This window comes from Myotis brandtii, unplaced genomic scaffold, assembly GCF_000412655.1.
Source record: "Myotis brandtii unplaced genomic scaffold, ASM41265v1 scaffold251, whole genome shotgun sequence".
Taxonomy (NCBI): Eukaryota; Metazoa; Chordata; class Mammalia; order Chiroptera; family Vespertilionidae; genus Myotis; species Myotis brandtii.
Window position 1 is genome coordinate 3,389,113 of NW_005359516.1, and position 27,883 is coordinate 3,416,995.

The 27,883-nt window shown below is 43.1% G+C and overlaps 1 protein-coding gene across 1 annotated transcript in view; it reads right to left on the reverse strand.

Annotated features, from left to right (window-relative positions):
- ANTXR1 (anthrax toxin receptor 1) overlaps nucleotides 1–27,883 on the reverse strand; it is a 219,398-nt gene that overhangs the window by 27,525 nt on the left and 163,990 nt on the right. Inside the window, exon 17 of the mRNA XM_005867817.2 lies at nucleotides 22,950–23,030. Within this exon, the coding sequence (XP_005867879.1) occupies nucleotides 22,950–23,030 (81 nt within the window). The remainder of the gene's footprint in view (nucleotides 1–22,949; nucleotides 23,031–27,883) is intronic.

Genomic DNA, 27,883 nt, shown 5'->3' on the forward strand with positions numbered 1-27,883 from the left:
CAGTAAAAATACTTGCAAATTACAAGATTCTTGGCAAATAATAGTATTGCTCAAGTGAAGTCAGTTTCCTTTTTGGTAAAATGGGGATAATATATGTTTTCCAGGAATTTTTCAGAGATAAAGTAGAGTAGATAATCCAATAAATGTACAAAAACTTAGAACAAAGTTTAAAATCCTACAAGTCTTTCTTTCCCTGTGATGACAGAGGAGGGAAGAAGCAGTAGAGAGACTTCTTTAAATGCTTATTAGCTAGAAAAAAAATAAAGCCCTAACATGCATATTTAAAAAAATCAGTTATTCAATTATTTATTATCTTTAATTTACTGATCCATAAATTCTAAAGTCTGACAGCCTCCACTCTGCAATGTACTCCTGCTTTTTAAGTTTACTTAAAATTAGACTTTCATTTACCTTGTATTATGAAACATTCTGAACATATTTCCGATATGATGCTGAGGATTTCACTATCTCCAGAGGCAGGCTTGTATATTTTACTGGAAAGTGTAGACTTTACTTTTGAGGTGTTCAAGATGTAAAACCATCTTTCGTTACTTTGTGGAGTAAAAAATAAGAGGCCAAAAGTAATTGTAAAAAATGTGACTCCATCTGCAATCCCACCAACTTGCCTAGAGTTTGCTATTCTATACATGGAGGAAAGCCCTGGTTGACTCTTCTATTGGCCACTGGAGAGCCTAAAAGAAAGTTCTTTTAACACTTTAATTTAAACTCCTGTCACGAAAGTACTTTTATCTTTTGATCTCATGGACTTTCAAGGACATGCACCTTCCTTATTTTCCATTGAGTTCCCTTTCTGCTTCTAACTAGACCACAGATATTGTAGTGACTCTGAACATGGTTTTATATATTGTGATTTCTAGAACTCTGGTAGCAAACATTACGTTTCAGTCTTAAGGCAGCTCCCAATCAATAAGTAATGCAGCTTGAAATGTTAGCTAACATTTCAACACCTACCCAAGACTAGTGCACACTAATCATTGATTTCTACTGCCTGTTCATTAACTATAGCTCTTATAATACCAGAAACGCTGATAAAAATGTCCTATTTTTCAAATCACAATATTCTCTCCTTTTCAAAACAACAACAACTCAGCAGGATAATCTTCCTAATGCAAGAAGGGGAAGGTAGACCAGAATCATTAGACATTTGAAAAAGATGAATGGCCGTTACAAAGTAGACAATAGACCATTAATAGACTTGTGTTGCTAGACTGTACCCAAAAGACGTTGAGCAATATGATTAAATTTAATAGAATTTTGAAACCGGTTTGGGTCAACCAAGCAAGTAACATTTGTGGGAAGGCTCTGGCCTCTGCTTTCTCCACTCTTGAATTGTTTACAACTTAGATGAGTCAACAAGAACCATTTAAATTAGAGGCTTAGATTAAAAAAGACCTTCTTAGAGGCTTAGATCACAATAAAGTATGTCCCTGACTATTCAATGTTGGGCTATTTTGATTGATTTGGGATTTCTGAAAGAGGCTAGGTTCATGAATCTATATTATGAAAAGCTAGTGACAGTAATGCCGTAACACTGTAACGACCAAATGACCGGTCACCAGGAGGTGCACTGATGGGTCTCACTGCGTGGTGGGTCTTGGTCTTGTGGTGCTGCGGGTCTGGGTCCCGCTGGTGCGGCAGGTCTGGGTCTCGTGTGATTTTGCGTGCTGGGTCTCATGTGATTTTGCGTGCTGGGCCTCTAGTCTTTTATAAAAGGAAGCATGCACCCCTATCTCCCACATAACTTCTGGGAGTATAATGGATTTGGGGAAGCAGAAACTGAAAAGACTGGGCCAAGTTGTCTATCTCTGATTTTCTGCCAGATATCTTGGAGGAAAGTTATCTTGGAGGAAAGAAAGAAGCTTAGTAGTCATCACTAAATTGTGTGCTGTCTACGAGAACCATATGGGTTCAGAAAAAGGAGCAATCAGTACCCCTGGGTGGGGGTCAGTAAACAGGTCATAGAGAGTTAAGAGATCCATATGACAATATTTCTTTTCTGATTGCCTGATTAGCATAACCTTCTGGATGCTCAAAAATTATGATATTTTCTGCTCTTCTGGAGGCACAGTGTGTAAGTAGGTGAAGCAAACAATAATATCATCAGCAGGATTAGAAAAACTGTAAACCAGCAAGGAAGGCTGGTGCAGTCTTCTAAGTAATTTGCTCCTTAAACTGACTTGGCATCCATTCCCTAACCTTTTTTTTTTAAATCCTTACCTGAAGATATTTTTTCCATTGAATTTTAGAGAGAGTGAAAGGGAAGGAGGAGGGCCGAGGAGGGGGAGAGAGAGAGAGAGAGAGAGAGAGAGAGAGAGAGAGAGAGATGAGAGAGACACAGACACATCGATTGATTGTTTCCTGCATGTGTCCCAACTGGGGTCGGGGATTGAACCTGCAACCAAGGTACATGCCTTTGGCCGGGACAAACCTGCAGCCCTTTGTTCCATGGACCAAAGCTCTAACCACTGAGAAAACTGTCCAGGGCCATTCCCCAACTTTTAATAATCACCTCTAGCAAGCAAGGCTTCTAGCTGAGAACACAAAGTTTCTGATCAGAATTGACCCAGAAAGGCAAAGTCATAGCTGACCTAATAGAAAACCAGAAAAGAGTACAGAGACCTATAATTTCTGAAATTTTCATTGTGTCCACAAAATAAAAATGGTTGGAGGACTCAAGACCTGAATAAAATCATGCTGTCCCTCTTCCCACAAGTGGCCAGTACTCTAGACCAGCACAGTCCAATAGAAATGTAACCACCTGGGTGATGTTCAGTTTTCGAGTAGCCATATTTGTAAATGTAAAAAGAAATGAGTGAAATTAATTTTAATCATATGTCTAATTTAACCCAATGTATCCACAAAATTTCAACATGTACCTAATATAAACATTACTAAAAAGATATTTCACATCTGTTCCTTCATACTACATGTTTGAAAACCCACAGTGTATTTTGTACTTACAGCACATGCCATTTCTAACCAGCACATTTCAAATGCTCCAGACTCACCTGTGGCTAGTGGCTGCCTTACTGGAAAGTGTAGACTTTACTTTTGAGGTGTTCAAGATGTAAAACCATCTTTCGTTACTTTGTGGAGTAAAAAATAAGAGGCCAAAAGTAATTGTAAAAAATGTGACTCCATCTGCAATCCCACCAACTTGCCTAGAGTTTGCTATTCTATACATGGAGGAAAGCCCTGGTTGACTCTTCTATTGGCTACTGAAGAGCCTAAAAGAAAGTTCTTTTAAGACTTTAAACTCCTGTCACGAAAGCACTTTTATCTTTTGATCTCATGGACTTTCAAGGACATGTAAAACTATTTGAAATTGCTTCTATCATCTATCTATCTATCTATCTATCTATCTATCTATCTATCTATCTATCTATTTATCTATCTATTTATCTATCTATCATCATCATCTATCTATTTTCTGGAAGTGATAGGAAGATTACGCATTTAAAATCATCATCATGATGTTTTGACTGGGCAGTTGAGGAGAAAGTAAGAACAGAGGATAGGATCTTCTCTATCCCTGCTGTTTTGGGGGAAGATTTACAGGAAACTGTGTTTTTTTAGGGAGGGACAGTTTGTCCCATGGTTTACAAAGCCAGAGAATTTCAATGATCAAATTGTTGCCATAACATAAACATCAAACTTGAAAATGGACTAGTACTAAACACGTTATCCAGAGAGAGCAGGAAAATTATTACAGAGTCAATTTTACTCCAAAATTATTGCTCGTTTTTTGGCACATAAATATATGAGCATGGATTGGATGAATTTTATAAAGGGCAGACTGTCATCTCACTGTCATCAGAGCCTGGCTGTGGATGACACTCAGGGGCAGAACATTCATTCCAGCATCAGAGTCTAGCAATTTGAAGGCACAGCAAGGCTGCTGAATGACACTGGAGTTTTCTCATGAATCTTTATGAAAAGCTAGTGACAGTAATGCCGTAACACTGTAACGACCAAATGACCGGTCACCAGGAGGTGCACTGATGGGTCTCACTGCGTGGTGGGTCTTGGTCTTGTGGTGCTGCGGGTCTGGGTCCCGCTGGTGCGGCAGGTCTGGGTCTCGTGTGATTTTGCGTGCTGGGTCTCATGTGATTTTGCGTGCTGGGCCTCTAGTCTTTTATAAAAGGAAGCATGCACCCCTATCTCCCACATAACTTCTGGGAGTATAATGGATTTGGGGAAGCAGAAACTGAAAAGACTGGGCCAAGTTGTCTATCTCTGATTTTCTGCCAGATATCTTGGAGGAAAGTTATCTTGGAGGAAAGAAAGAAGCTTAGTAGTCATCACTAAATTGTGTGCTGTCTACGAGAACCATATGGGTTCAGAAAAAGGAGCAATCAGTACCCCTGGGTGGGGGTCAGTAAACAGGTCATAGCGAGTTAAGAGATCCATATGACAATATTTCTTTTCTGGTTGCCTGATTAGCATAACCTTCTGGATGCTCAAAAATTATGATATTTTCTGCTCTTCTGGAGGCACAGTGTGTAAGTAGGTGAAGCAAACAATAATATCATCAGCAAAATTAGAAAAACTGTAAACCAGCAAGGAAGGCTGGTGCAGTCTTCTAAGTAATTTGCTCCTTAAACTGACTTGGCATCCATTCCCTAACCTTTTTTTTTTAATCCTTACCTGAAGATATTTTTTCCATTGAATTTTAGAGAGAGTGAAAGGGAAGGAGGAGGGCCAAGGAGGGGGAGAGAGAGAGAAAGAGAGAGAGAGAGAGAGAGAGAGAGAGAGAGAGAGAGAGAAACATTGATATGAGAGAGACACAGACACATTGATTGATTGTTTCCTGCATGTGCCCCAACTGGGGTCGGGGATTGAACCTGCAACCAAGGTACATGCCTTTGGCTGGGACAAACCTACAACCCTTCATTCCATGGACCAAAGCTCTAACCACTGAGAAAACTGTCCAGGGCCATTCCCCAACTTTTAATAATCACCTCTAGCACGCAAGGCTTCTAGCTGAGAACACAAAGTTTCTGATCAGAATTGACCCAGAAAGGCAAAGTCATAGCTGACCTAATAGAAAACCAGAAAAGAGTACAGAGACCTATAATTTCTGAAATTTTCATTGTGTCCACAAAATAAAAATGGTTGGAGGACTCAAGACCTGAATAAAATCATGCTGTCCCTCTTCCCACAAGTGGCCAGTACTCTAGACCAGCACAGTCCAATAGAAATGTAACCACCTGGGTGATGTTCAGTTTTCGAGTAGCCATATTTGTAAATGTAAAAAGAAATGAGTGATTAATTTTAATCATATGTCTAATTTAACCCAATGTATCCACAAAATTTCAACATGTACCTAATATAAACATTACTAAAAAGATATTTCACATCTGTTCCTTCATACTACATGTTTGAAAACCCACAGTGTATTTTGTACTTACAGCACATGCCATTTCTAACCAGCACATTTCAAATGCTCCAGACTCACCTGTGGCTAGTGGCTGCCTTACTGGAAAGTGTAGACTTTACTTTTGAGGTGTTCAAGATGTAAAACCATCTTTCGTTACTTTGTGGAGTAAAAAATAAGAGGCCAAAAGTAATTGTAAAAAATGTGACTCCATCTGCAATCCCACCAACTTGCCTAGAGTTTGCTATTCTATACATGGAGGAAAGCCCTGGTTGACTCTTCTATTGGCCACTGGAGAGCCTAAAAGAAAGTTCTTTTAACACTTTAATTTAAACTCCTGTCACGAAAGTACTTTTATCTTTTGATCTCATGGACTTTCAAGGACATGTAAAACTATTTGAAATTGCTTCTATCATCTATCTATCTATCTATCTATCTATCTATCTATCTATCTATCTATCTATTTATCTATCTATTTATCTATCTATCATCATCATCATCTATCATCTATCTACTATCTATCCATCCTATCATTTATCTATATCTATTTATCTATTTACCTATCCAAACTGTCATCAGAGCCTGGCTGTGGATGACACTCAGGGGCAGAACATTCATTCCAGCATCAGAGTCTAGCAATTTGAAGGCACAGCAAGGCTGCTGAATGACACTGGAGTTTTCACAAAGGTAGGGGAATCTTTGTAAGTGTCCCTCCATGTTGTTTATGAGTGGCCTAGTGTGGATGTAGACATGCGGTTGTTGGCTTGATGCCAGGAGATTCTTTTTGTGCACCCCTATCTCCCACATAACTTCTGGGAGTATAATGGATTTGGGGAAGCAGAAACTGAAAAGACTGGGCCAAGTTGTCTATCTCTGATTTTCTGCCAGATATCTTGGAGGAAAGTTATCTTGGAGGAAAGAAAGAAGCTTAGTAGTCATCACTAAATTGTGTGCTGTCTACGAGAACCATATGGGTTCAGAAAAAGGAGCAATCAGTACCCCTGGGTGGGGGTCAGTAAACAGGTCATAGCGAGTTAAGAGATCCATATGACAATATTTCTTTTCTGGTTGCCTGATTAGCATAACCTTCTGGATGCTCAAAAATTATGATATTTTCTGCTCTTCTGGAGGCACAGTGTGTAAGTAGGTGAAGCAAACAATAATATCATCAGCAGGATTAGAAAAACTGTAAACCAGCAAGGAAGGCTGGTGCAGTCTTCTAAGTAATTTGCTCCTTAAACTGACTTGGCATCCATTCCCTAACCTTTTTTTTTTAATCCTTACCTGAAGATATTTTTTCCATTGAATTTTAGAGAGAGTGAAAGGGAAGGAGGAGGGCCAAGGAGGGGGAGAGAGAGAGAAAGAGAGAGAGAGAGAGAGAGAGAGAGAGAGAGAGAGAGAGAAACATTGATATGAGAGAGACACAGACACATTGATTGATTGTTTCCTGCATGTGCCCCAACTGGGGTCGGGGATTGAACCTGCAACCAAGGTACATGCCTTTGGCTGGGACAAACCTACAACCCTTCATTCCATGGACCAAAGCTCTAACCACTGAGAAAACTGTCCAGGGCCATTCCCCAACTTTTAATAATCACCTCTAGCAAGCAAGGCTTCTAGCTGAGAACACAAAGTTTCTGATCAGAATTGACCCAGAAAGGCAAAGTCATAGCTGACCTAATAGAAAACCAGAAAAGAGTACAGAGACCTATAATTTCTGAAATTTTCATTGTGTCCACAAAATAAAAATGGTTGGAGGACTCAAGACCTGAATAAAATCATGCTGTCCCTCTTCCCACAAGTGGCCAGTACTCTAGACCAGCACAGTCCAATAGAAATGTAACCACCTGGGTGATGTTCAGTTTTCGAGTAGCCATATTTGTAAATGTAAAAAGAAATGAGTGAAATTAATTTTAATCATATGTCTAATTTAACCCAATGTATCCACAAAATTTCAACATGTACCTAATATAAACATTACTAAAAAGATATTTCACATCTGTTCCTTCATACTACATGTTTGAAAACCCACAGTGTATTTTGTACTTACAGCACATGCCATTTCTAACCAGCACATTTCAAATGCTCCAGACTCACCTGTGGCTAGTGGCTGCCTTCCTGGAAAGTGTAGATTTTACTTTTGAGGTGTTCAAGATGTAAAACCATCTTTCGTTACTTTGTGGAGTAAAAAATAAGAGGCCAAAAGTAATTGTAAAAAATGTGACTCCATCTGCAATCCCACCAACTTGCCTAGAGTTTGCTATTCTATACATGGAGGAAAGCCCTGGTTGACTCTTCTATTGGCCACTGGAGAGCCTAAAAGAAAGTTCTTTTAACACTTTAATTTAAACTCCTGTCACGAAAGTACTTTTATCTTTTGATCTCATGGACTTTCAAGGACATGTAAAACTATTTGAAATTGCTTCTATCATCTATCTATCTATCTATCTATCTATCTATCTATCTATCTATCTATCTATTTATCTATCTATTTATCTATCTATCATCATCATCTATCTATTTTCTGGAAGTGATAGGAAGATTACGCATTTAAAATCATCATCATGATGTTTTGACTGGGCAGTTGAGGAGAAAGTAAGAACAGAGGATAGGATCTTCTCTATCCCTGCTGTTTTGGGGGAAGATTTACAGGAAACTGTGTTTTTTTAGGGAGGGACAGTTTGTCCCATGGTTTACAAAGCCAGAGAATTTCAATGATCAAATTGTTGCCATAACATAAACATCAAACTTGAAAATGGACTAGTACTAAACACGTTATCCAGAGAGAGCAGGAAAATTATTACAGAGTCAATTTTACTCCAAAATTATTGCTCGTTTTTTGGCACATAAATATATGAGCATGGATTGGATGAATTTTATAAAGGGCAGACTGTCATCTCACTGTCATCAGAGCCTGGCTGTGGATGACACTCAGGGGCAGAACATTCATTCCAGCATCAGAGTCTAGCAATTTGAAGGCACAGCAAGGCTGCTGAATGACACTGGAGTTTTCACAAAGGTAGGGGAATCTTTGTAAGTGTCCCTCCATGTTGTTTATGAGTGGCCTAGTGTGGATGTAGACATGCGGTTGTTGGCTTGATGCCAGGAGATTCTTTTTTGACCCATTAGCAAGCATATTTGCAACCTTAGGCCACCAGCAGAGGAGTGCCGAACAAACAGGCAGCTGATGGGCTGCTGGGGGGCCCATGGGCTATGGGGAGTTCCCATGTACTTATTCTTGGTTTGGAGAGGTGCTTATTGTTTATAAGCACAAGTTACCTTGGCCATATCTGTAGGACCACATGGCGTCTTGTAGGCCTGTAAATGTGGTGGAGCTTGCTCCCACCACCAACGGAAAAACATTCTCCTTCCATTTCTCTCTACCTCCGTGCCTAAGACACCCGGCCTTGCTTGATCAAAACTCCTTCCCTTCCCTTCTTAGAAAGAGAAAAAAGGGGAACACTGTCTGTCTTGCACACCAGAGGGATGCTTCCACAGAGGACTTTGCCGTGGGTCCATTTTTATTAGTTATATCACTAAGGGGAATGGATGTCTGTTATGATGTATAATTTTCCAGGCTCTGTGACATTTAAGAGTTTCCCATTACAAATCACCTTTAGTGAGCAGTACAGAATACGGAAAAGCTCACACAAGATTTACTCTCATTTAGAGTTTGTATTCAAGTCAGAGAGCCACAGAGTCCTTGAAAAGTAGCTATGCCACGGGTGGAGGCCAATGCCTAGATGCCAGCTGCCAGGGCCACACCATTCAACTCAATCCAGATGTTGGGGGGGAAACACAGGAATGCAGAGGTGCTGAAGGCTAGAGGAGTGAACACGCCCAAAGCTAACTCTGCCATCACTGTGGGTTCTGAGCACTTTGCTCTTGATGCTATTAGCCAGAAAGAAAAGATGGAAAAACACTGAAATATTAAACAAATGCCATAAGGATGAATTTGTAGAGTGAGACTAGTAAAGTCGTAGACAGTTGTTTTTCTATCACACTTTCTATTTTCAAACAATTCTTTTAAAGTCAAAGTTAATAATAAATGGCAAAGATAAAAAGTACAAATAGCAATTGAAATAAATGTTTGGCTCGTCGATAACTCTTAATCAGCCTCATTTTACCTAGAGATGCCCCAGGAAGACTTTGCGAGCTCTCTTGTTACTAAGAGGTGAGGGTTTAGTGAGACATACTTGCCCACTACTAACAAGCAGTTGCCAATGAAGGGAACGTTATAAAAGTTCACAAGCAGACCAGACCACCTGGGAGTTGCAGAAGAAGTGATAATTCCTGGGACAAGGAAACAAATGAAGCCATGTCTTCAGTGCTGTGAGTGAAGGTAAGAAAGTATGAGCGATGGTCCCTTTCTTCAAGTCACTTACAGCTTGTTCATGGAGTGAAAAGTCAGTATTGACTTTAAACGAAAATGGTGCTAAACTTTGTGGCAATAGCTGTAAGCACAGAAAGAAGGAGGGGCTGGATGGTGAGCAGCGGCTAGGGGAGGGCCTAGGACAGCGATGGCGAACCTATGACACGCGTGTTAGAGGTGACACGTGAACTCATTTTTTTGGTTGATTTTTCTTTGTTAAATGGCATTTAAATATATAAAATAAATATTCTGGGTTAAATCTTGCTCTATGTACCCAGGGAACCCTAAATTCCTCCCCCCTACCACTCATCACATCGAGTTGTAATTTAGCACCTTTCTGAGTGCTCCAACATATGTGCATAAGGTCCAGGACCTTGCCTCATTCATGCTAAACCCCTACTGCCTGCCTAGCTGTTGTCTTCTGCAGAGTAGGAGCTCAAAACCTATTTTTTGAAAGAGAGGGTATACCTTGTCCTAGACACATTGTTGGCAATTAAGGAGAAGGCAGGGAAAGGTGGAATCAGGGAGATAACAAGCACACGAGGTAATTTGAGAGTACAGCACTCTGTGCAGGAGGCCAGGCCAGAGTGGGAGGGTGTCAGTGATGATGTCATCTTGGGCAGGGTATGAAAATGCAAAGATGTTGGGAGGTACAAGCAGGTAGGAGGACAGAAACGGAGGTGATCTTGCTCTATGTACCCAGGGAACCCTAAATTCCTCCCCCCTACCACTCATCACATCGAGTTGTAATTTAGCACCTTTCTGAGTGCTCCAACGTATGTGCATAAGGTCCAGGACCTTGCCTTATTCATGCCAAACCCCTACTGCCTGCTAGCTGTTGTCTGCTGTAGAGTAGGAGCTCAAAACCTATTTTTTGAAAGAGAGGGTATACCTTGTCCTAGACACATTGTTGGCAATTAAGGAGAAGGCAGGGAAAGGTGGAATCAGGGAGATAACAAGCACACGAGGTAATTTGAGAGTACAGCACTCTGTGCAGGAGGCCAGGCCAGAGTGGGAGGGTGTCAGTGATGATGTCATCTTGGGCAGGGTATGAAAATGCAAAGATGTTGGGAGGTACAAGCAGGTAGGAGGACAGAAACGGAGGTGGTTGGGTAGCAGGAACTAACTCTGCCTTCCAAAGTTGGGTGTGGTCCTACCTTCTCCTTGAGAGATCAAACCCTTTCACAATGCCCACCCTCTTCTCCTGGCCTAGGGGTAGGACTCAAGGAGAGCCAGGCAGCGTAGGGCTGGTGGGTTTTGGTCTTGCCACTTCCACTAATTTCCTTTGTGAGCTTGAACAGAACAGGGACCTTATTATTTTGGCCTCATATTCCTAACATGCAAAAAGAGTATAAGGTGGTGATGGGAACAAAGGGGAAAATGTACTCGGAAGTACTTCCAAGTCTCCCCATAACCTTTCTAGACCCAATTTCCTTACCTGTAAAACGAAGGGACTGGAATTATGTGGAAATACCAATCCATTCCTGACACTGAATGTCAGGTTGAGGTGGGATGGTCATGGAGATGCTGAGATAAGATAGGGGGACATATAGATGGTCTATAGCAGGGCTGGCTCTTTTCCACACTGAGAATTCTGGAAGGCCATTTCCTAGGTCATATTTTGCTACCTATGATTCAACCAAACACTTTCAGGCCAGAAAAGAACTTCCTGCCAGGCTGGGGAAGGGTGATTCTCAATTGAGTCCCATCCCAGAGTCATGGACTGTCCTTAGAGATGATCTTTCCCAGTGCTCTCAGCTGGAGGACAGGCCCACTGCAGCCAAGTGGCTAGACATAAACACCACATTTGAACAAAGTAGCAAACTTCCCAAAATGTTATGCACTTGGGTGAATTTTACCCCAGAACCAAGCCCTACCTCCCTCAATCCTGATTCTGTTTGGAAGGAAAAAATGAGGTAAGTGAATTTGAACAGCGGTGTCTTTATTACCCAACTCTGTCTCATTCAGCCTCTATTTCTCCTCTGTTTGCTATTTGCAGTTTGGTACTAGGATTTGACCTTCTGTTGCTGCAGCTGTTTGAGAGATGAAGCAATTCAAAGGTGTAAGTCCAAAGAAAAACTATAAAATGACGACTACGACGATGATGGTGATGATGATGATAATGATGAGTGTGTGATTGTGTATGCATGTGAAGGATTCGAAGGCAGAGGGAGGGAAGGAGGAGGGAGAGCCCTCAACCACATCAATTGCCTCCACATTTATTTATTTAAAGAGACCTCCTACTGAGGGGGAAAGAAGTTGGTGCAATAAAAAATCTCAAGATGGTATATTTTGCATCATCAACTTTAGATTTGGCTTCTCTGAAGAAAATTAACTTGGCAGGTTTTGGGTACAGTTTGGTTTTTGCTGTGAACAGAGGATGCCTTGAACTTTTTATTTTTTGAGTTCAGGAAAATAAGCCAAGAATTCTAAAAACTCATTTCACTCTCCAATGAGATAGTGGAGGAAAGGTTTCCAAGGGTGAGAACCAAATAAATTCTACTGGGAATTCAAACATCCAAGAAGGTGCTGTGCCAAAATACATCACACCCTCTAGGAACATTTCCTACAATTTGCTTTTTTTTCCCCTTAAAAAAATGACCTACTCTGACAAACATTTATAAAAGGTCAGGAGACAGTGGCCAGCAAATTAGACTTTCTCTCTGGATTCGTTGGGGAATTACAACCTGGTATCAGATACTAATAGACACTTTGAAGATCTCTGTTTCCTCAATGTAAAAAGTCAATATAAAGCTTACTGTCTATTGCAAAAGGAAAGACTGATCTTCACATAAAGACTTCAATTTGTAGATAACTTGGTTCTTTTAGTTACCAATGATTTAAATGTTTTTATTGATTTTTATTTTTTTTAGAGAGAGAAGAAGGGAGAGGGAGATAGAAACATCGATCGGCTGCCTCGTGCATGCCCCTTACTGGGGATGGAGCTCACAACCCAGGCATGTGATCGGCTGCTTCGTGCACGCCCCTTACTGGGGATGGAGCTCACAACCCAGGCATGTGCCCTGACTGGAATCGAACTGGCAACCTCTCTGTGCACAGGAAGACGCTCAACCAACTGAGTCACACTGGCCAGGGCAAAATGTGCTTTCTGAATTCTTATCTCTGGTGGGTTCAGTTCTTATGGAATGTCAACAAGCTTCGTGTATTCTGGATGCTCAAATGATCACTTGGCACCACATTGTTTGGTGATGTTGGGAAGCTGATGTGCTGGTACTTAGGCCAGGTAGAAGTTGTTTCACCAACTAGCTGTTCAAATGTGAATGTTTGTTTCTTTACACACACACACACACACACACACACACACACACACACACACACACTGTCTTATCAGCTCACATAAAACTGGTTTTAATTATTTTAATTGCCTAGTAAACAAAAAGTGACTTAAAAATTACTATTAAATTAAATGAAAGAATTAGGCAGTAAGTGATATGCAGTATGATCAAAACTTGGTAAAGAAAAAAGATAATAAAGGTAAAAACTCCATTAACCAAGAAAATGCTTTCTTGGTGACTATAAGAAATGGTAAGAAAATTGTTACAGGGATGATAAAATTGGGAGAAACCTTTGGATTGATTGAGCAGTATTTTCAAACGTATCTAAAGCAATCCTCGTGGGGAACTGCTTTCCATTTTCAAATGATGAGACCTTTGCTAACCCATGTGGTACCTTTGTGTGAACCAGGAAAAGGCACCCCTCTCCTAGGTAGAATGCCACCAGGGGGCAGATGCTCAACATGGCACGGAAACATGGAACAGACTGATGGATCTCAGAGGGAAGGGGGGAGGGGGAGGGTGGGAAGAGATTAACCAAAGATCTTATATGCATACTAGAGGCCTGGTGCACGGATTCATGCACTGGTGGGGTCCCTCAGCCTGGCCTGTGCCCTCTCACAATCCAGAACCTATTGGGGGATGTTGGACTATTGGTTTCAGCCCGATCCCTGCAGGCCTGGCCGAGGGACCCCACCAGTGCATGAATCCGTGCACTAGAGTCTAGTAGCAATATATTCAAGGAACCTGATAGGGGGTTCTCTTGGGGGTGGAATTTTGAAGTGAACTGCTTATAACATTGCATCCTGAATTACCCACGTTTCTTACATGAAATGGAAACATCCACCTAAACCTAAAGTAAATGCTGACACAGAGGAGCCATGGGATTCCGAAGAAGTAACTGGTCTCCTCCTCATCCTCTCTCCTTTGAAGCTCTACTCCCATCTGTCCCAACCCTACCAGTGCATGAATCCTTACACTAGAGTCTAGTAGCAATATATTCAAGGAACCTGATAGGGGGTTCTCTTGGGGGTGGAATTTTGAAGTGAACTGCTTATAACATTGCATCCTGAATTACCCACGTTTCTTACATGAAATGGAAACATCCACCTAAACCTAAAGTAAATGCTGACACAGAGGAGCCATGGGATTCCGAAGAAGTGACTGGTCTCCTCCTCATCCTCTCTCCTTTGGAGCTCTACTCCCATCTGCCCCACTCTGCCAGCCTCATCACCGGCAAGACAGAAATAGGTTCCTCAGCTTCCTGCCCTCTCACCCATACCTGAGAGCCCATTTTGGGTTCTGACACTCATGCCACTAAGGAAGAGCGACACTTCTGGCCTCTAGGTCCTCTAAGCCCTTCTCCACAGGGCTCCTGCACTCTATCAATGAGCTCTTCTCTTCCTCTTCCTCTCCTGGGCCTCTATCATGAGTGCTTAATCGTGCTCAAGTCCCTATTTTAAAAAACAAAGAGCCCCTTTCAACTCCACCACCTCCCATTCTCTTCTAAGCTTCTCTCCTGCCCCCATCATTCCACTCGGTGAACCTCGGTCACCAAGGTTGCCATGATCTTCTAACTACTAGCCTATAAAAGACTCGTGTCAGCCTGCATCTAAATTTTCCATCAGTTGACACTGTTGACCTTACCTCCTCCATGAAGTGTCATCTCCTCTCGGTTTCCAGGACTCCAGACTCTCCTGTCACATCATCTCTTTCTCAGGCTGCTCCTCCTATGTTTCCTTCTTGTTTCCCTTTTTCTTTCCCCACCCTAACTTAAAGGATGTGACCTGGGGGTTCAGCACTTGGCCTATTTCTCTTCTTTCTGTACATGCTCTCTCTGGTTTCCCATCTAGTCACAGTGGTCTTGCCTGCCATGGTAATGACTCCCAAATCTTCCTCCAACTCAGGACCCTCACCAGAGCAAACTGCCTCATACACAGGTCAGGACTAGGGTGAGGCAAGGGAGGCATATAGGGCCAAACTCTAAAAAGGCGCTCACTCTCAGGTGCCTGCAGGTGCCCACTGTGCACGTGCATGATCCTGAGAGAGAGGGCCTCCTCCAAGTTTGTGCCTGAGATGCCTCCTTTGCCTCACCCTAGCCCTGCTCCTGGCCATCTCTGCTCAGATGCCCCCTTGGTACCTCAAACTTGCTAAGTTAAAAAGCTACTTCCTCATCTTCCCTCCCAGAGCTGTCCTCTTCCTGTGCCCTCATCTTGGTGAATAGTGTCACAGCCAGGTCAGTCACTTAGGCCAAACCCTGGAGCTCCTCTTCAACACCTCCCTCTCACTCATCCTCCACATCCACTCATTCTGTCTCCTCAACATCTCTTGAATCCAGACTCTTTCCTCCTTGTTCAGGCTGCCACCGTCTCTTGTTGCCACCATCACCACACTGCAGTCAGAATGACTTTTCTAAAACACACATCTGACACACTCCTACTTACAGCACCTGCAGTAATTCTCCACTGTCCTAGAGTCGGCTTCCGTGACCAGCTCCCCATGCTGCCGCCTCTCCACACTCCCTCCTCTCACTGCCTCTCACTCTGTCTTCTATACATCATTCCTGTGTCTCCCTAAAGGAGCCACAGGCCCACTCTGGATCCTTGCTCAAGCTTCCCTCTCACTAGAATATCCTCCTTCCACAACTCTTCTTCTGGTTTCAGCCTAAGTCACTTCCAGAAGCCAAGGCTGGTGACATGCCCTTCCTGGGCATATCCCCAACATCTCACATACTCAGCTCCACCACAGCTTTTCACACGGGGTTGTGCTTGGAGACTTGCCCATTTGTTCCTGCTTCGTAAGCGCAGGGGCACAGCTAATTAATCGGTGAGCATCCAGTGTCAACAGGGTGCTAGGCTCATAGTAAAATGCTCAACAAGTTATTTACTGAATACATGAAGGACTTAAGGAATCTCTAGTGTGCACTTTCAAGTCTGAGAGTCCTGAATTCAAGCCTCAGCTTCACCTCTTACCAGTGTGTGTCCTTGAGAATGTTAGTAACCTCCCTTGAGCCTCAGTTTCTGCTCTGTACAATGGAGATCATAGTTATTCTAAAAGTTATTGTGAATGGGTTTGTGCTTCTATAACAACCTGCATCTCTTCCAGATCATACACTGAGCTCCAGGAAGCCAAAATTTAAGTCCTATCCTCATTGGTGTCCCTAGTGCCTGGCCCAGTGATGGGCTCTTAGTGGGAGCCACAACAGATGTTTGATGAAAGTTGTCTGAGGGAAGGCAGCCAAGGTCAAGGAGGAAGGAGAAAGCGGTAATGCAGAGAATGTGGAGGAAGAAAAGAGAAAGAGAGAAACAGAGGGCTCTTTCTCTGAGTCCACTTATGTGACAGAAGTCTCATCTGCTTTCGAAGGACCAGGCTGAGGACGCTCTCTCCCCCTAGAGGTAACTTGCCCAGATCACTTCTGTGACAGTAGGAGGACTTGGTACCCATGTGACTGGAAGCTCCCTTATTGGAAGCAGCTGTGCAGAAGGCAGTAGCCCTGGGGCTGAGCTCTGGGAGAGGATTTCACAACCTCTGTGCTTCAGACAAACTTCAAACATTGTTTACGTACACTTATATGTGTGTTTCCTGGGTCTCTTCTGATTGCAAGGAGGCCCAGCTTTGCAAAACAAGCTCAGTGTGCCTTAGTATTTTGTTTGTGCTGATAGTGATGGAATGTACCAGTCTCCCGGTTCCAGATCTGGGAGAGACCCAGGAGCGGAAAACAAAGAAGACATCCAACCCCAGTGGCTTTCTCCCAGAGCTCATGATGTGAAGTGGGGTTTGAGTTGGGGTAAAAATGAACGGAGAGGGTTTGAACTGGTTGATATATTGACTGAAAAGACCTAAAAGACAGAGTTATATGTTCTCATTTCCATCCTTTTTACCTAAGGAGCAGCAATAATACAGCAGCCAGAAGCTATGTTAACCACCTTCTTGATAGGAGAGGGACTTGAAAGTACATGGAGATTGTAGACACCCATTTCCCTTATGCTTGTGAAGCATAGGGTTTCTAGAGTATGGGGAGTTGCCTTCTTTCCAGAAGGCAATTACTTCCAGAAGGAAAGAGAAGATGCTGCCCTGGATGAAAAACAAGGAATTGGACCAGATCATTGCTTCTCACCCTTGGCTGCCCAGTAGAATCACCTGGGGAGGTTTTAAAAGCCCCCAATGTCCAGACCTCATCTCAGACAAATTTAATAGAACTTTTGGGGTGGGGCCCTGGCATCAGTGCTTTAAAACTCCCAGGTGACAACACCCTGCAACCTGATGGAGAATCACTGGATTCCACGGGTTGTGCAGTTCCTTATGTTTCTGCATTTGTAAGTAGTAATCCAGGAACAGAACTGCCTGCAGTTGAAAGGATGTCTCTGCAACTGGTTGGGGTTTAATATTTAGATTTAAGTTAGGCCAGTTATTCCCCAATTGTGTCAATAGATTAGACTATGAAATTATAGATAACTTAAAAAATATGTTTTAAAAGTTAAAAGGTAAATGACAAACTAGGAAAAACGTTGGCTTTCTATATAATGTTAGACTTTAACTTTCATAAGGTAAGCACCATATACTTAATGCATGGCACAAGGTCTGACACATAATAAGTTCTCAAAACATTCTATGTATATAAAAGCCTAAGTGATCCTTACGACCAGACGACCCGATGACTGGCCAGTAGCTATGATGTGCGCTGACCACCATGGGCAGGTGCTCAATGTCAGGAGTTGCCCCCTGGTGATCAGTGCACTCCCACAGACAACCTCCCAAGGCTGGCCAACCTCCCGCAGTCCCTTCCCTCGGCTGGCTGGCCCCAATCGGCCCCAATCACTGGCCAGGCAGAGGGACCCCACCCATGCATGAATTCGTGCACCGGGCCTCTAGTTGAGTAATAAATGTACAAAGATGGGTTAAGCAAATGAACATATAAAAACCAATTCTAAAATATCTAATAAAAAATGGGCCAGGGGTATGTATATGCAATTGACAAAAGAGAAAACAAACATTTAAAAAATTGTTCCACCTCAATGATAAATTAGGTGCAAATTAAATTAGCACCAATCAAATAGCTAAATTTAATAATATTGGTGAACATCTGGGGAGATGGGCATTTGATAGATGTGGATATGAGGGTTAACCCATGTTTCAGGAGGGCAACCTGGCAATATTATCAAAGCTTTAAAGTTCTGCGTGTTGTCTTGTTTTGGACACTTATTCTAAGGAAACATTCGTGAATGTGCACATTATTTGACAACAAGGTTACTGATTAGAGCTTCATTTATACAATAAACATTTAGAAATAAATGTCCAAAAAAGAGAAGACAGCAGAAATATTATGTCACAGATAGACAATAGAAAATGACATGGTCATGAAAATGATATTTTACCAGGATATGTGGTGACAAGGAAAGATAATTTCTTGAATATGGTTAAGTGATTTAAAAAACAGGATTACCAAATGGGACACATAATGTGATGACTAAGAAATGACCAAGTTACTAGTAAAAGCTCTGAGGGTGCCTTTAAGTCTTTCTCAGATAAACATTCTCAACCCCTTCTGCCATTTGTCCTTGAAAGGTGAGCACATCTTCTGAATCTGAAGAGTGGCCCAGGTGTGTAGGAAGGCTTGGGGACCATCCTGGCAAATGCTCACAGGACACAGGCTCTAATTTCCACACTTTGCTTAGTTTTCAAATGCATTCTGCATTGGCAATGCCCCTGTACAGCCTGGGTCTGAACAGCAACTCTTTGTGTTTACGGGGGACAATGAGAGTATTGCCAAGGTGATGATTTATTGGGCAGAGATGATGGGAAAGGCATTTCCAGCAGAGAAATTAGAATATGTAAAGGCACAGAGACTCAGAAGCATGTTTAGGGAATGGTGAGCAATTCCAGGAGACCAGGGCCGATATGGAGTGATGAGGGAACCTGGGGTAAGTAGCAGATGAAGTGGAAAGAGAGGCCTTTCTAACTCAAGCTAAGGATTTTGTGCTTTTCCCTCATCTTTGCAGATCTGAAGCCTTGGAATGGCATGTTGAGATCTGTGTTTTAGAAAGAGCACAGCGGTGGCGAAGTACTGGAGGCATGTTGTGAGGGATGGTTTAAGCAAAGGATACCATATGCTTAGCGCACTCTTTGAATTTTAGGGTCAGATGTGTTGCTGGTTTGCTAGTTAAGTGGTTTCTTCTGGCACTTCCTCTTATATGTTGGCCCAGGACTTCCTGATGGGCTCTAAGGAAAAACAGGATTGTGAGCCCACCCCAGGCAGAAAGAGCAAGTTGGGTGGTGGTGGTGGACAGAAAACATTCAGGTCTCCCGCTGTGGTCCCATTCATGTTTTCCCTGACCTGGGGCTTGGACAACTCTGAGGAGGTGGGCACCCATCCCAGGAAAGGGTGTGGCTCTGTGCTCAGGCCTCCCCCAGCCATCTGCTCTGCGGTGGGTCCTGTAGGTGCTCAGCCCTTTCAGCAGCCTCAAAGCTTTGTTGGGCAGACAGAGTCTGCATCTGTAGGGTTGGGGTGTGTTAATGAGGGGAGTGGGAGAGACAGGAACTGAGAAGGAAGAATTGCCAGGTTTCTGTGAGGTCTATGTGCATTTGAAAGAATTTAGAAATCAATTGAGAATGTAATTAGGTGATTTTTGTTTGTTTTTGTTTTAAATCCAGAACCTGTGACTCTTGTTCATGTGCACATGCCTGGATGTAGTCATTTTGAGTTTATGGAAAATGTGGTCAGTCCCATAAATCAGTGCTGAGGAATTCTCAAGAGTCATCACCATGTAAGTAATGTAGGTTTGTTGAAAGTCTCTTAAGGTAAAGCAAAACAAAACAGAAAAAGGATATAGACAGAGCTACGATACAGTCCTCCCTTCCCTGGAATTCGCCTCTGAGTTGCCACAGGGCAACTTTGAATTCTTGTTCGTAACTAATCTGTGACCTATCTTGTGTAACTCTGCATGTACATCAAGATGTTTGTGGCCATCATCATAACTATAGGGACACAATTCTCTGCATCTATTTCTCCTGTGTGTCTTAAAATTTTAGCAGGAGTGCTATAAAGAAAGCCCACCTGAAAGTAGGCTGGACAACCATAATAATTTCGTGGCAGACCTAGGTCAATGGTGTCCTAATTCTTTGACCTCCTGGACTTCAAATCTATTGTTTCATGTGATTGGATAATGAAAATTCAAGGTGGTATTGTGTTTCTTAAAAGCGCACAGAATATCTTCACATGTTAATACAAACTTTCATTCAAAAGTAGTAAATACGTGATTCAATTTAGGTGTGATGCATTAGGGGAAATTCATTGTTGCTGGATTTAATCCATCAGCCCCCCCCCCCCCCCAGTTGGTTCTTATATCTTACATATGATAATATATCTTTTCATCCCTCCTTTTTCCAAACCCTCCCACTTCTCAGGTTGACCCAGTTTGTTGGGGTCCAACCCCAGCAGGTCCAGGGGTTCCCAAAGGTGTGGATGGAGTCGGCGAAGAAGGAATGACAGCATCCAGTTGATCAGCAGCCTAGCCAGGTTCTCTTGCCAGGTTTTTGTGTTTATTCTCCTGTTACATCTGTATTTATACCATTTGATTTTAATCCTATCCATTCTATTCCAAAGGTTAGGGCATTTGTTATCTCCATTCCAAGGTCACTACTCTATTGTTCTGTTAAGCTACAAGGAAGTAACTGAAGGAGATTATCCTAAATAAAGATTATGTAGCTTAAGCATGATTGTTCGTAGTTAAAGTGATTAACTACCCAACTGGCACTTAGTTAAGGGGTTTTACTGATTTATTCCCTTCCTTAGTCCTGTTAATCCCTAACTCCAGGGAAAAATTCCCACCTGGGGAAACAACCTTTCTCGGAGAGGTGACCTTGGTTAAAACACATAGCGCTAAGAAGGGGAGCAAACATATTAAGAACAGTATGCCATATACGCCAGGTCCCTTGAAACATATGCTGTGCAGATGTTTCTTCCCTGCAGCGACTGTGTCAAGCAGCAAGGATGGACCGGCTTCCGGCACCAGTTTATGAATTTGTTTTGGCCAGAATGGTCAGTGGAGATGTTTTTCAGTTGCTCTGAAATGGGCTTGTACCAGCATGTTCTGTCACAAAAGATAGCACTTCTGACCCTGAGTGTAGGTTGCTTACTGTTTTTTTCTTAATCTGTTAGATGAGTCTCATGTATGCTAAAATGTTTTTAATTTTCCACAGAAACCGGATGTATAGCTTATAAGGTCAAATACCACCCTGAGTGTCAAGTTTATGGCCTAGGCTCATACTGCAAAGTTTGAACTAGCAGTGTGTTTTTGTAGACCTTCATAGACAAAATACATATGTCATATGCCACAAGCGCCAAGGTGGCCAAGTATTTCTACGACTTGGTTTCTTTCATGCCTTACTTGCCTGCCGTCCTGGCCACAACCTAGAGCAAGAACAGCTAATTGGGCAGTAGCTTGCACAAACGATGACTCTTTAGCGGTTCTCAACCTGTGGGTCGCGACCCCTGAAAATACATCCTGCATATCAGATATTTACATTACGATTCATAACAGTAGCAAAATTACAGTTATGAAATAGCAACGAAAATAATTTTATGTTTGGGGTCACCACAACATGAGGAACTGTATTAAAGGGTCACGGCATTAGGAAGGTTGAGAACCACTGCTAGACCATATCCCCTCAGCCACACACCATCTATTGTCACCAGGTGCGAAGGAGAGGAACCTGCCTAACAGGTTCTGCTCTCACGTTTTATTAGTTGTGTCATGCTGAAGGGTGGGCATGGCAAATATATGGGCATATTTGATACACATTGGTTGCAATTTGGTTTGAATTTTTGCACCAACCCTCCACGGATAGTAGAAAAGCATAAAGTAAATAATCATAATAAATGACTATGTGTTCAGTGTTGGTCAAATGCTTTACAAACATTGCCTTCTCCAATCAATCACACTATGAAGTAGTTATCATCTACTTTGTAAAGATGAAGTTCGTAGAGGTTAAGTGACTTGCCTGGAGTTAACTTCCAGCCAGGAAGGAAGAGAGATTCAAGCCCAGCTCCACCGGACTTGAAGGGAGCGCTGAGTCAGACATTTCATTGTGCTTTTGGGTGAATGTACCTAATTTCTTGAGAAGAAATAGAAGATGCAGACTGCTGACAGTTGAGGGAGAATTTGGTCCCAAGCTTTTGCTCTGTTAAACTTATGGAGGAGAGACCATCTCTTACAAGGAGACATGGCAATGATGTGATTTCAGCAGAATTGAGGTTGTTTCCAGTGTTGCTACGATCTGAACAGGGCAAGTGATTCAGCTCCTCAGCTCCCTCATTTACGAAACGAAGACACGGGCAGATGGTTTCTCAGGTCCCTGCTGGCTCCTCCCTTTCTAACTCCTCTTAGTTGGAGATGCTCTAAGCTTGGTCTGGACACTTTTGGGACAAATCCTTACCCGGACGGAAAGTACTCCTTTGCTTTTGGACCATTTGGGCCCAAAACCTGCTGCTGGAAGATGGGGGGACTCTTCTGTGGTCCCTGTTCCCCTGCCCCATCTTGTGGCTCTGGCATCCTGTTTGTCGTCACTGCCCAGGGTGGTGAGGAGCAGCAGGCCTCGCTCCTGCGATGGCCCAACGTCAGAACCAGCCCCCCTTTATTCACTTACCGTACCTATAACTTAAGTTCGGGTCCTAGGAAGCTAAACCCAACCTAGCCTGACAAAATCCTTTTCAGAAAAGCTAGTCAAAAGTCAACGTCTTATAAAACCCATAATTTTGTAAACTAGTATCTGATTTTTCATTGCATGAGATAATAGCTGGATTTGTTTACCTGGAGTTATTCTAGCTCTACAAACACAGAGGGAGACAGAAAATGACTGTGTGTGTGACACCATTTCTGAGTCCTACCGTGTCTCCTGGCTGTGGACGCATCACGGACACGCGGTCATATCCTTTCCTTAGTAGGACCCACAAGGCATCGAGTTTTCCCTGAAATAATAAAAAAAAGCATCAAGATTACATAGGAAAGCAGGCCAGTGGCCAGCACAGACCTGTGCAGTTTCCATGCTCCTTCGGTCATGTGAGAACACAGCACCGGCAACATGGTTGTGACAGGGTAAGGGACTCTTTAGTCCCTGAATTCAGAAGCGAAGGAGAAGAGACACCTACCAGAGGACCTGATGCTCATGCAGGATACACTTGAGATTTCAGTGCAGCCCCAAGTTTACAAACACAGAGAAGTTCATTCAGACCTGTTGGCTTTTGCCCTTTCACATTCCTGGGCATATCCTAACACAAGTCTATCTTTTCAGCTTCCATTAGAGTTTTTTTCCCTTCCTTAGTGCCCAGAGTTCACAAATGAAAACAGTGATGATAGATACAGGAAAATTACTAAACAGAAGTGTTTAAGGGCAAGACCAATGAACGGCCCTTAGGGTGCAGATACCCGGCTGTCCCCTAGGCTCACTAGGCAGGAATGACTTGTTCAGGAATCCATGGCTCAAGGGATATTTTACCAAAAATCACAGATGGCCTCAAATCACAACCTCTTTGTAGTTGTGGGTAATTGGTTGAATCTGAGAAGAGTGTATCCCCAGTATATGATGAAGGCAGTCTCATGCCTCTGGCCATTCTAGTGCCCAAGACACGCTTTATGGAGGCTGGTTTCTGCCATTGCAAATACCAAACAAACAAAAAGGCATTTATTTAGCTTTGTTCTTAGTATTACCCCTGGTTGGTGACTCTATCAACAGGCAGCAGTCCCCTTTACTTTGCCTCATTTTTTGTCATTGCCCTCGTGGTAGGCGGAAAAACCCTCTCCTTCCACCTTTACTGATGGCATCCTATTCTCTGGAACCTGTGAACATGTTGCCTTCCATGGCAACAATAACTTTGTAAATGTGATTAAATTAAGGATCTTGAGCTGGGGAGATTATTCTGAGTTAGCCAAGTGGCTTTCATCTAACCACATGGGTCCTTAAAAGAGGGGGAGGAGTATCAGAGTCAGAGAAGGAGATGTGCCTGCGGAGGCAGTCAGAGTGATCCAAGTGACAAGACTCAACCCACTGTTGCTGGCTAAGAATTAGACAGACATGGGGTCCAATCCCACCTCTCCAGTGAACAAGCCGTGTGCCTTTGGGCAGGTTAGTTGGGAGGGGGCTATAAGCCAGTGAGTGGATCTGCCTCTAGAATCTGGAAAGGACAAAGAGATGAATTTTTCTTCTAAAGCTTCCAAACAAACAAACAAACAAAAAACCCCAAAAAACAAAACACAGCCCTGGCCTCACCTTGATTTTAGCTCAATAAGACCCATTTTAGGTTTCTGACCTCCAGAACTGTAAGATAATAAATTTGTGTTGTGTTAAGTCACTAAGTTTATGGTGATTTGTTACCGCAGCAATGGGAAACGCATACAGCCCTTATCACTCCCTGACACATTCTATGTTTATTTGCTTATCATCTGTCTTTGCCAACTGGAATGCCAACTCCGTGAAAGCAGGTGTCACTGGTTTTGAGAACCGCTGTGTGCCTAGCCCTGAGGACAGCATCTAATGCTCAATAAATATTTGTTGGGTGAATGAATGTATTCAGTGCTACTAGGTGCTGGGCTCAGTGCTTTTACATGTGTCCTCTCATTTCATTCTCCCAGCAGCCCCAAAGGTTTATGGTGAGGAAATAGATGATCAGAGAGGTCAATTAACCTGCCCAAAGGCACAGCTTGTTCACTGGAAAGGTGCGATTGGACGCCATGTCTGTCTAATTCTAAAGCCCATATACTTTCTACTATATACTGATGGCAAATTCTTCCTCGGACAATTGTGGCTGGAGCACCTGAGTTTAGATCCTTTAGAATAGAATTTCTAAACTGTAGGTTGCAAGTCTTTAAGTGCTTATGAAACAATTTTGTATGTTAGGAACAGAATTTTTAAGAAATAAAATAGGATAGAAAAGAAAAGATTAGAGTTAATTGCACATGGTGAGGATAAGTATTATTTTGTGAAAAATGTTTCAGTTAAATGTGCGCGGGTGTGGGTATGAGTGTACATGTGTGCACAAATGGACACGCATAGGCAAATACTGGGCCAACATGTATTTCCCACCTGGGTCTCAGGCAGACATGCTGGAGAACACGGGTCTGGAAGAGTCTCTGAGGGATGGTGCTGGGAAGGCTGGGGGTGTCTAGAGAGTTCAAGTTCTGTGACACGAAGCTCTCACAGTGGCAATGTTAACTGAAGAATACCACGTCGAAGACTTCCTGTTCTGAAATGATTTTCTGGTGGGTTATATTCAGATACCAAAAGTATGCTCTTGAACCTTTATCATTTGTTGCTCAAGTTCTTGTGGGTTAACTTTGCCTCGCTAAGTGCAGTGTTTCTCATCTCTTTTGGCAAAGTATTTACGAAAGCCTCTGAAAATATTTTGAAATGACTTTAGAATGCTGTGTTCAGCATGGTTTTCTGCATTCAGCCCATCTCAATCAGCAGTTGCTTGTTTTCCTTTAGGGTTCTTTGGGATAAGCATTTATATTTCAGCCTATAACCAGGTGGGTTTCCTGGAAGAAAGCCTCTTTTTCTTTTTCTTTCCCCTTTTTTTGGGTGACTAACAGTATTCGGTTTTGTAAATCAGCCCACCCACAGCACTCTGGGCGCTAGTCACTCAACTTCTTGACAAATGAGGGGCGATGAGGTAAGGCTGAAAGAAAATTGGGCTGTTGAAGCATATTAATTAACCCAGCAGACATTTAAAGCTACATGCGGAGCAAAAGAGCAGAAGCCACCTAGATGTATAACACCAGGAAAACGGGTCGTAAATTACGTTTTTCTTTGTGTCAACAGATCATAGTGTAATACTTAAGCACAAAATGACGGAATTCAGACTGCCTGCATTTGTATTCTGGGACTATCCCTCACTGGCTCTGTGGCCTCGGACAAGTTGGTTCATCTCCCTAATGCTTACTGTTCTCATCTTTAAAATGACGATAATAATACTGTCTGTCCCATAGACGTGGTATGAGGCTTACAATTAGACAGGCACTTGTCTCATAGAAAGTATTCATTAAATGTTATCTATGATCATGGTAACGCCATTACGATGACCATTTGGGAGCCTCTGTAGAAAGACAGAAAAGAATGTAATGCAGAGTGTAAGGATCCAATAATTTGAACTTTATTAGCATGTACCTCCCCATCCTCTCTTCTGTGCTTTTTTAACCCTTTTCCCCCTTTCTCTTGAGCCACACTTCTTCTTCAGCAGAACAGTGTTGGGCTTCTCTAGCAGTGCTCAGTGGCCCCAACACTCCACCGAAGCTGCTCTTGCTAAGGCCACCCATGGCAGCCCGAGGGCCAAGTGTCTTTGCCACCTTTGTTCCTCTTTTACTGGATTCTTCTGAGAGATCTGACATGCCGGGCCTCTCCCTTTGCACAGGCCCTGGGCTCTTGTGCCATCAGCCTCTGACTGCTCCTCCCTCTCTCGCCGATGAGTCCTTTTCAGCCTCTTTTGCTCCTCCCTCTGCCTACACTCTGGTGTTCCCCTGGGTCCTCTTCTAGTCTCACCCCCAGGCTGAGGCTCACCCTGACGACTCTCAGCCAGTCTCACTTCCCCCCTTTCTGCTGATGCCTCACAAATCCTATCTTTGGCTTTGTCTACTCTTCAGCTCTCGATCTGGGTATCCAGTGACTTATCAAATCTCAGTTGTAACCTAGACATAGCACAGGTATTGAAAACCAAACACCACAAATTGAACTTTCTCTAAACGTGCTCCTCCTTTTGTAAACCCTGCCTTGGTTCACGGCACCATCCATCCAGATGGGCAAGCTGAATCCCCCCCCTGCCCCCGCCTCATGTCTGAATTCCACCACACCTTATGAATGTTCTCTCTGTAACAGCTTTCCAGCCGTCTCCTCCTGTCCACTCCTGACCCACCGTCTCCAGGGTGCTGCCTTGGCCCAGGCTCTTATCTTGCCACTCACTGTCGTAACAGTTTCCTGATTGGTCTTTAACTTTTATACTCCCTATCTTCTCTCCTACTTGAGTACTAACAGATTTCATTGCTAGTTTAAATGAATGCATTGCAGTTAATAAAATAAAGCAAGAAACCTCTTACTAAAGGTATGTATTTGGGCAAGTTACCAAGCCTCTCTGTGCCTTGGTCTTCCCAATGAGAGTCGTATTAGTTTTTCTTTTGAAGGGTTGCTATGAGAAATAAAGGAGCGAGTGCATGGAAGGGCCTGGATCTGGGCCTGACTTATGGTACAGGCTTCCTCCAGGCGAGGGCTTCAGCCAGGTGAGTTGCTGTTGCTGAACTCTCCTGGCCCAGGTGAGACTCGCTGGCTCTAGTTCTATCCTCAGTATGCCGAAGTCTGGCTGTCCCACACATGACCCGAAAGCCTCCATTCTTTGGCATCGAAAACCATCTTATTAATCCATACATTCAATACCTCTTTCTATGCCTATATCAGGTAGCTTTTTAGGCAAGAGCCGAAGTAAGCTGTAGAATAAGTATTATAACCAAGAAGAGAGTAAAGAATAACTCTGTCAAGTCAAAGAGAAATGCCTAGCAAAGCTCGTGGAGCCTTGATTTCTGAATGTAGGCAGAAGCCTGTCATCCAAGACGGTAGCTAATGTGCTTATTAGTAGCATCCCCTTGGGGCCAGAAGAGCCTCAGGGGGTTCTTTCAACCAGTCCCCGGGCCTCATGCCAAGCCTGGGGAGGACCCTTCGGGTTGACTCCACCACTTATTCTAGCTTTGAGCGTCCACCACGCGCAGGCTTCTCCACGGGACACATGCAGGATGCTGGTCCTCACTCCCCAGGAGAAATGCCCAGCTGCTTCTGTGAGCCAAG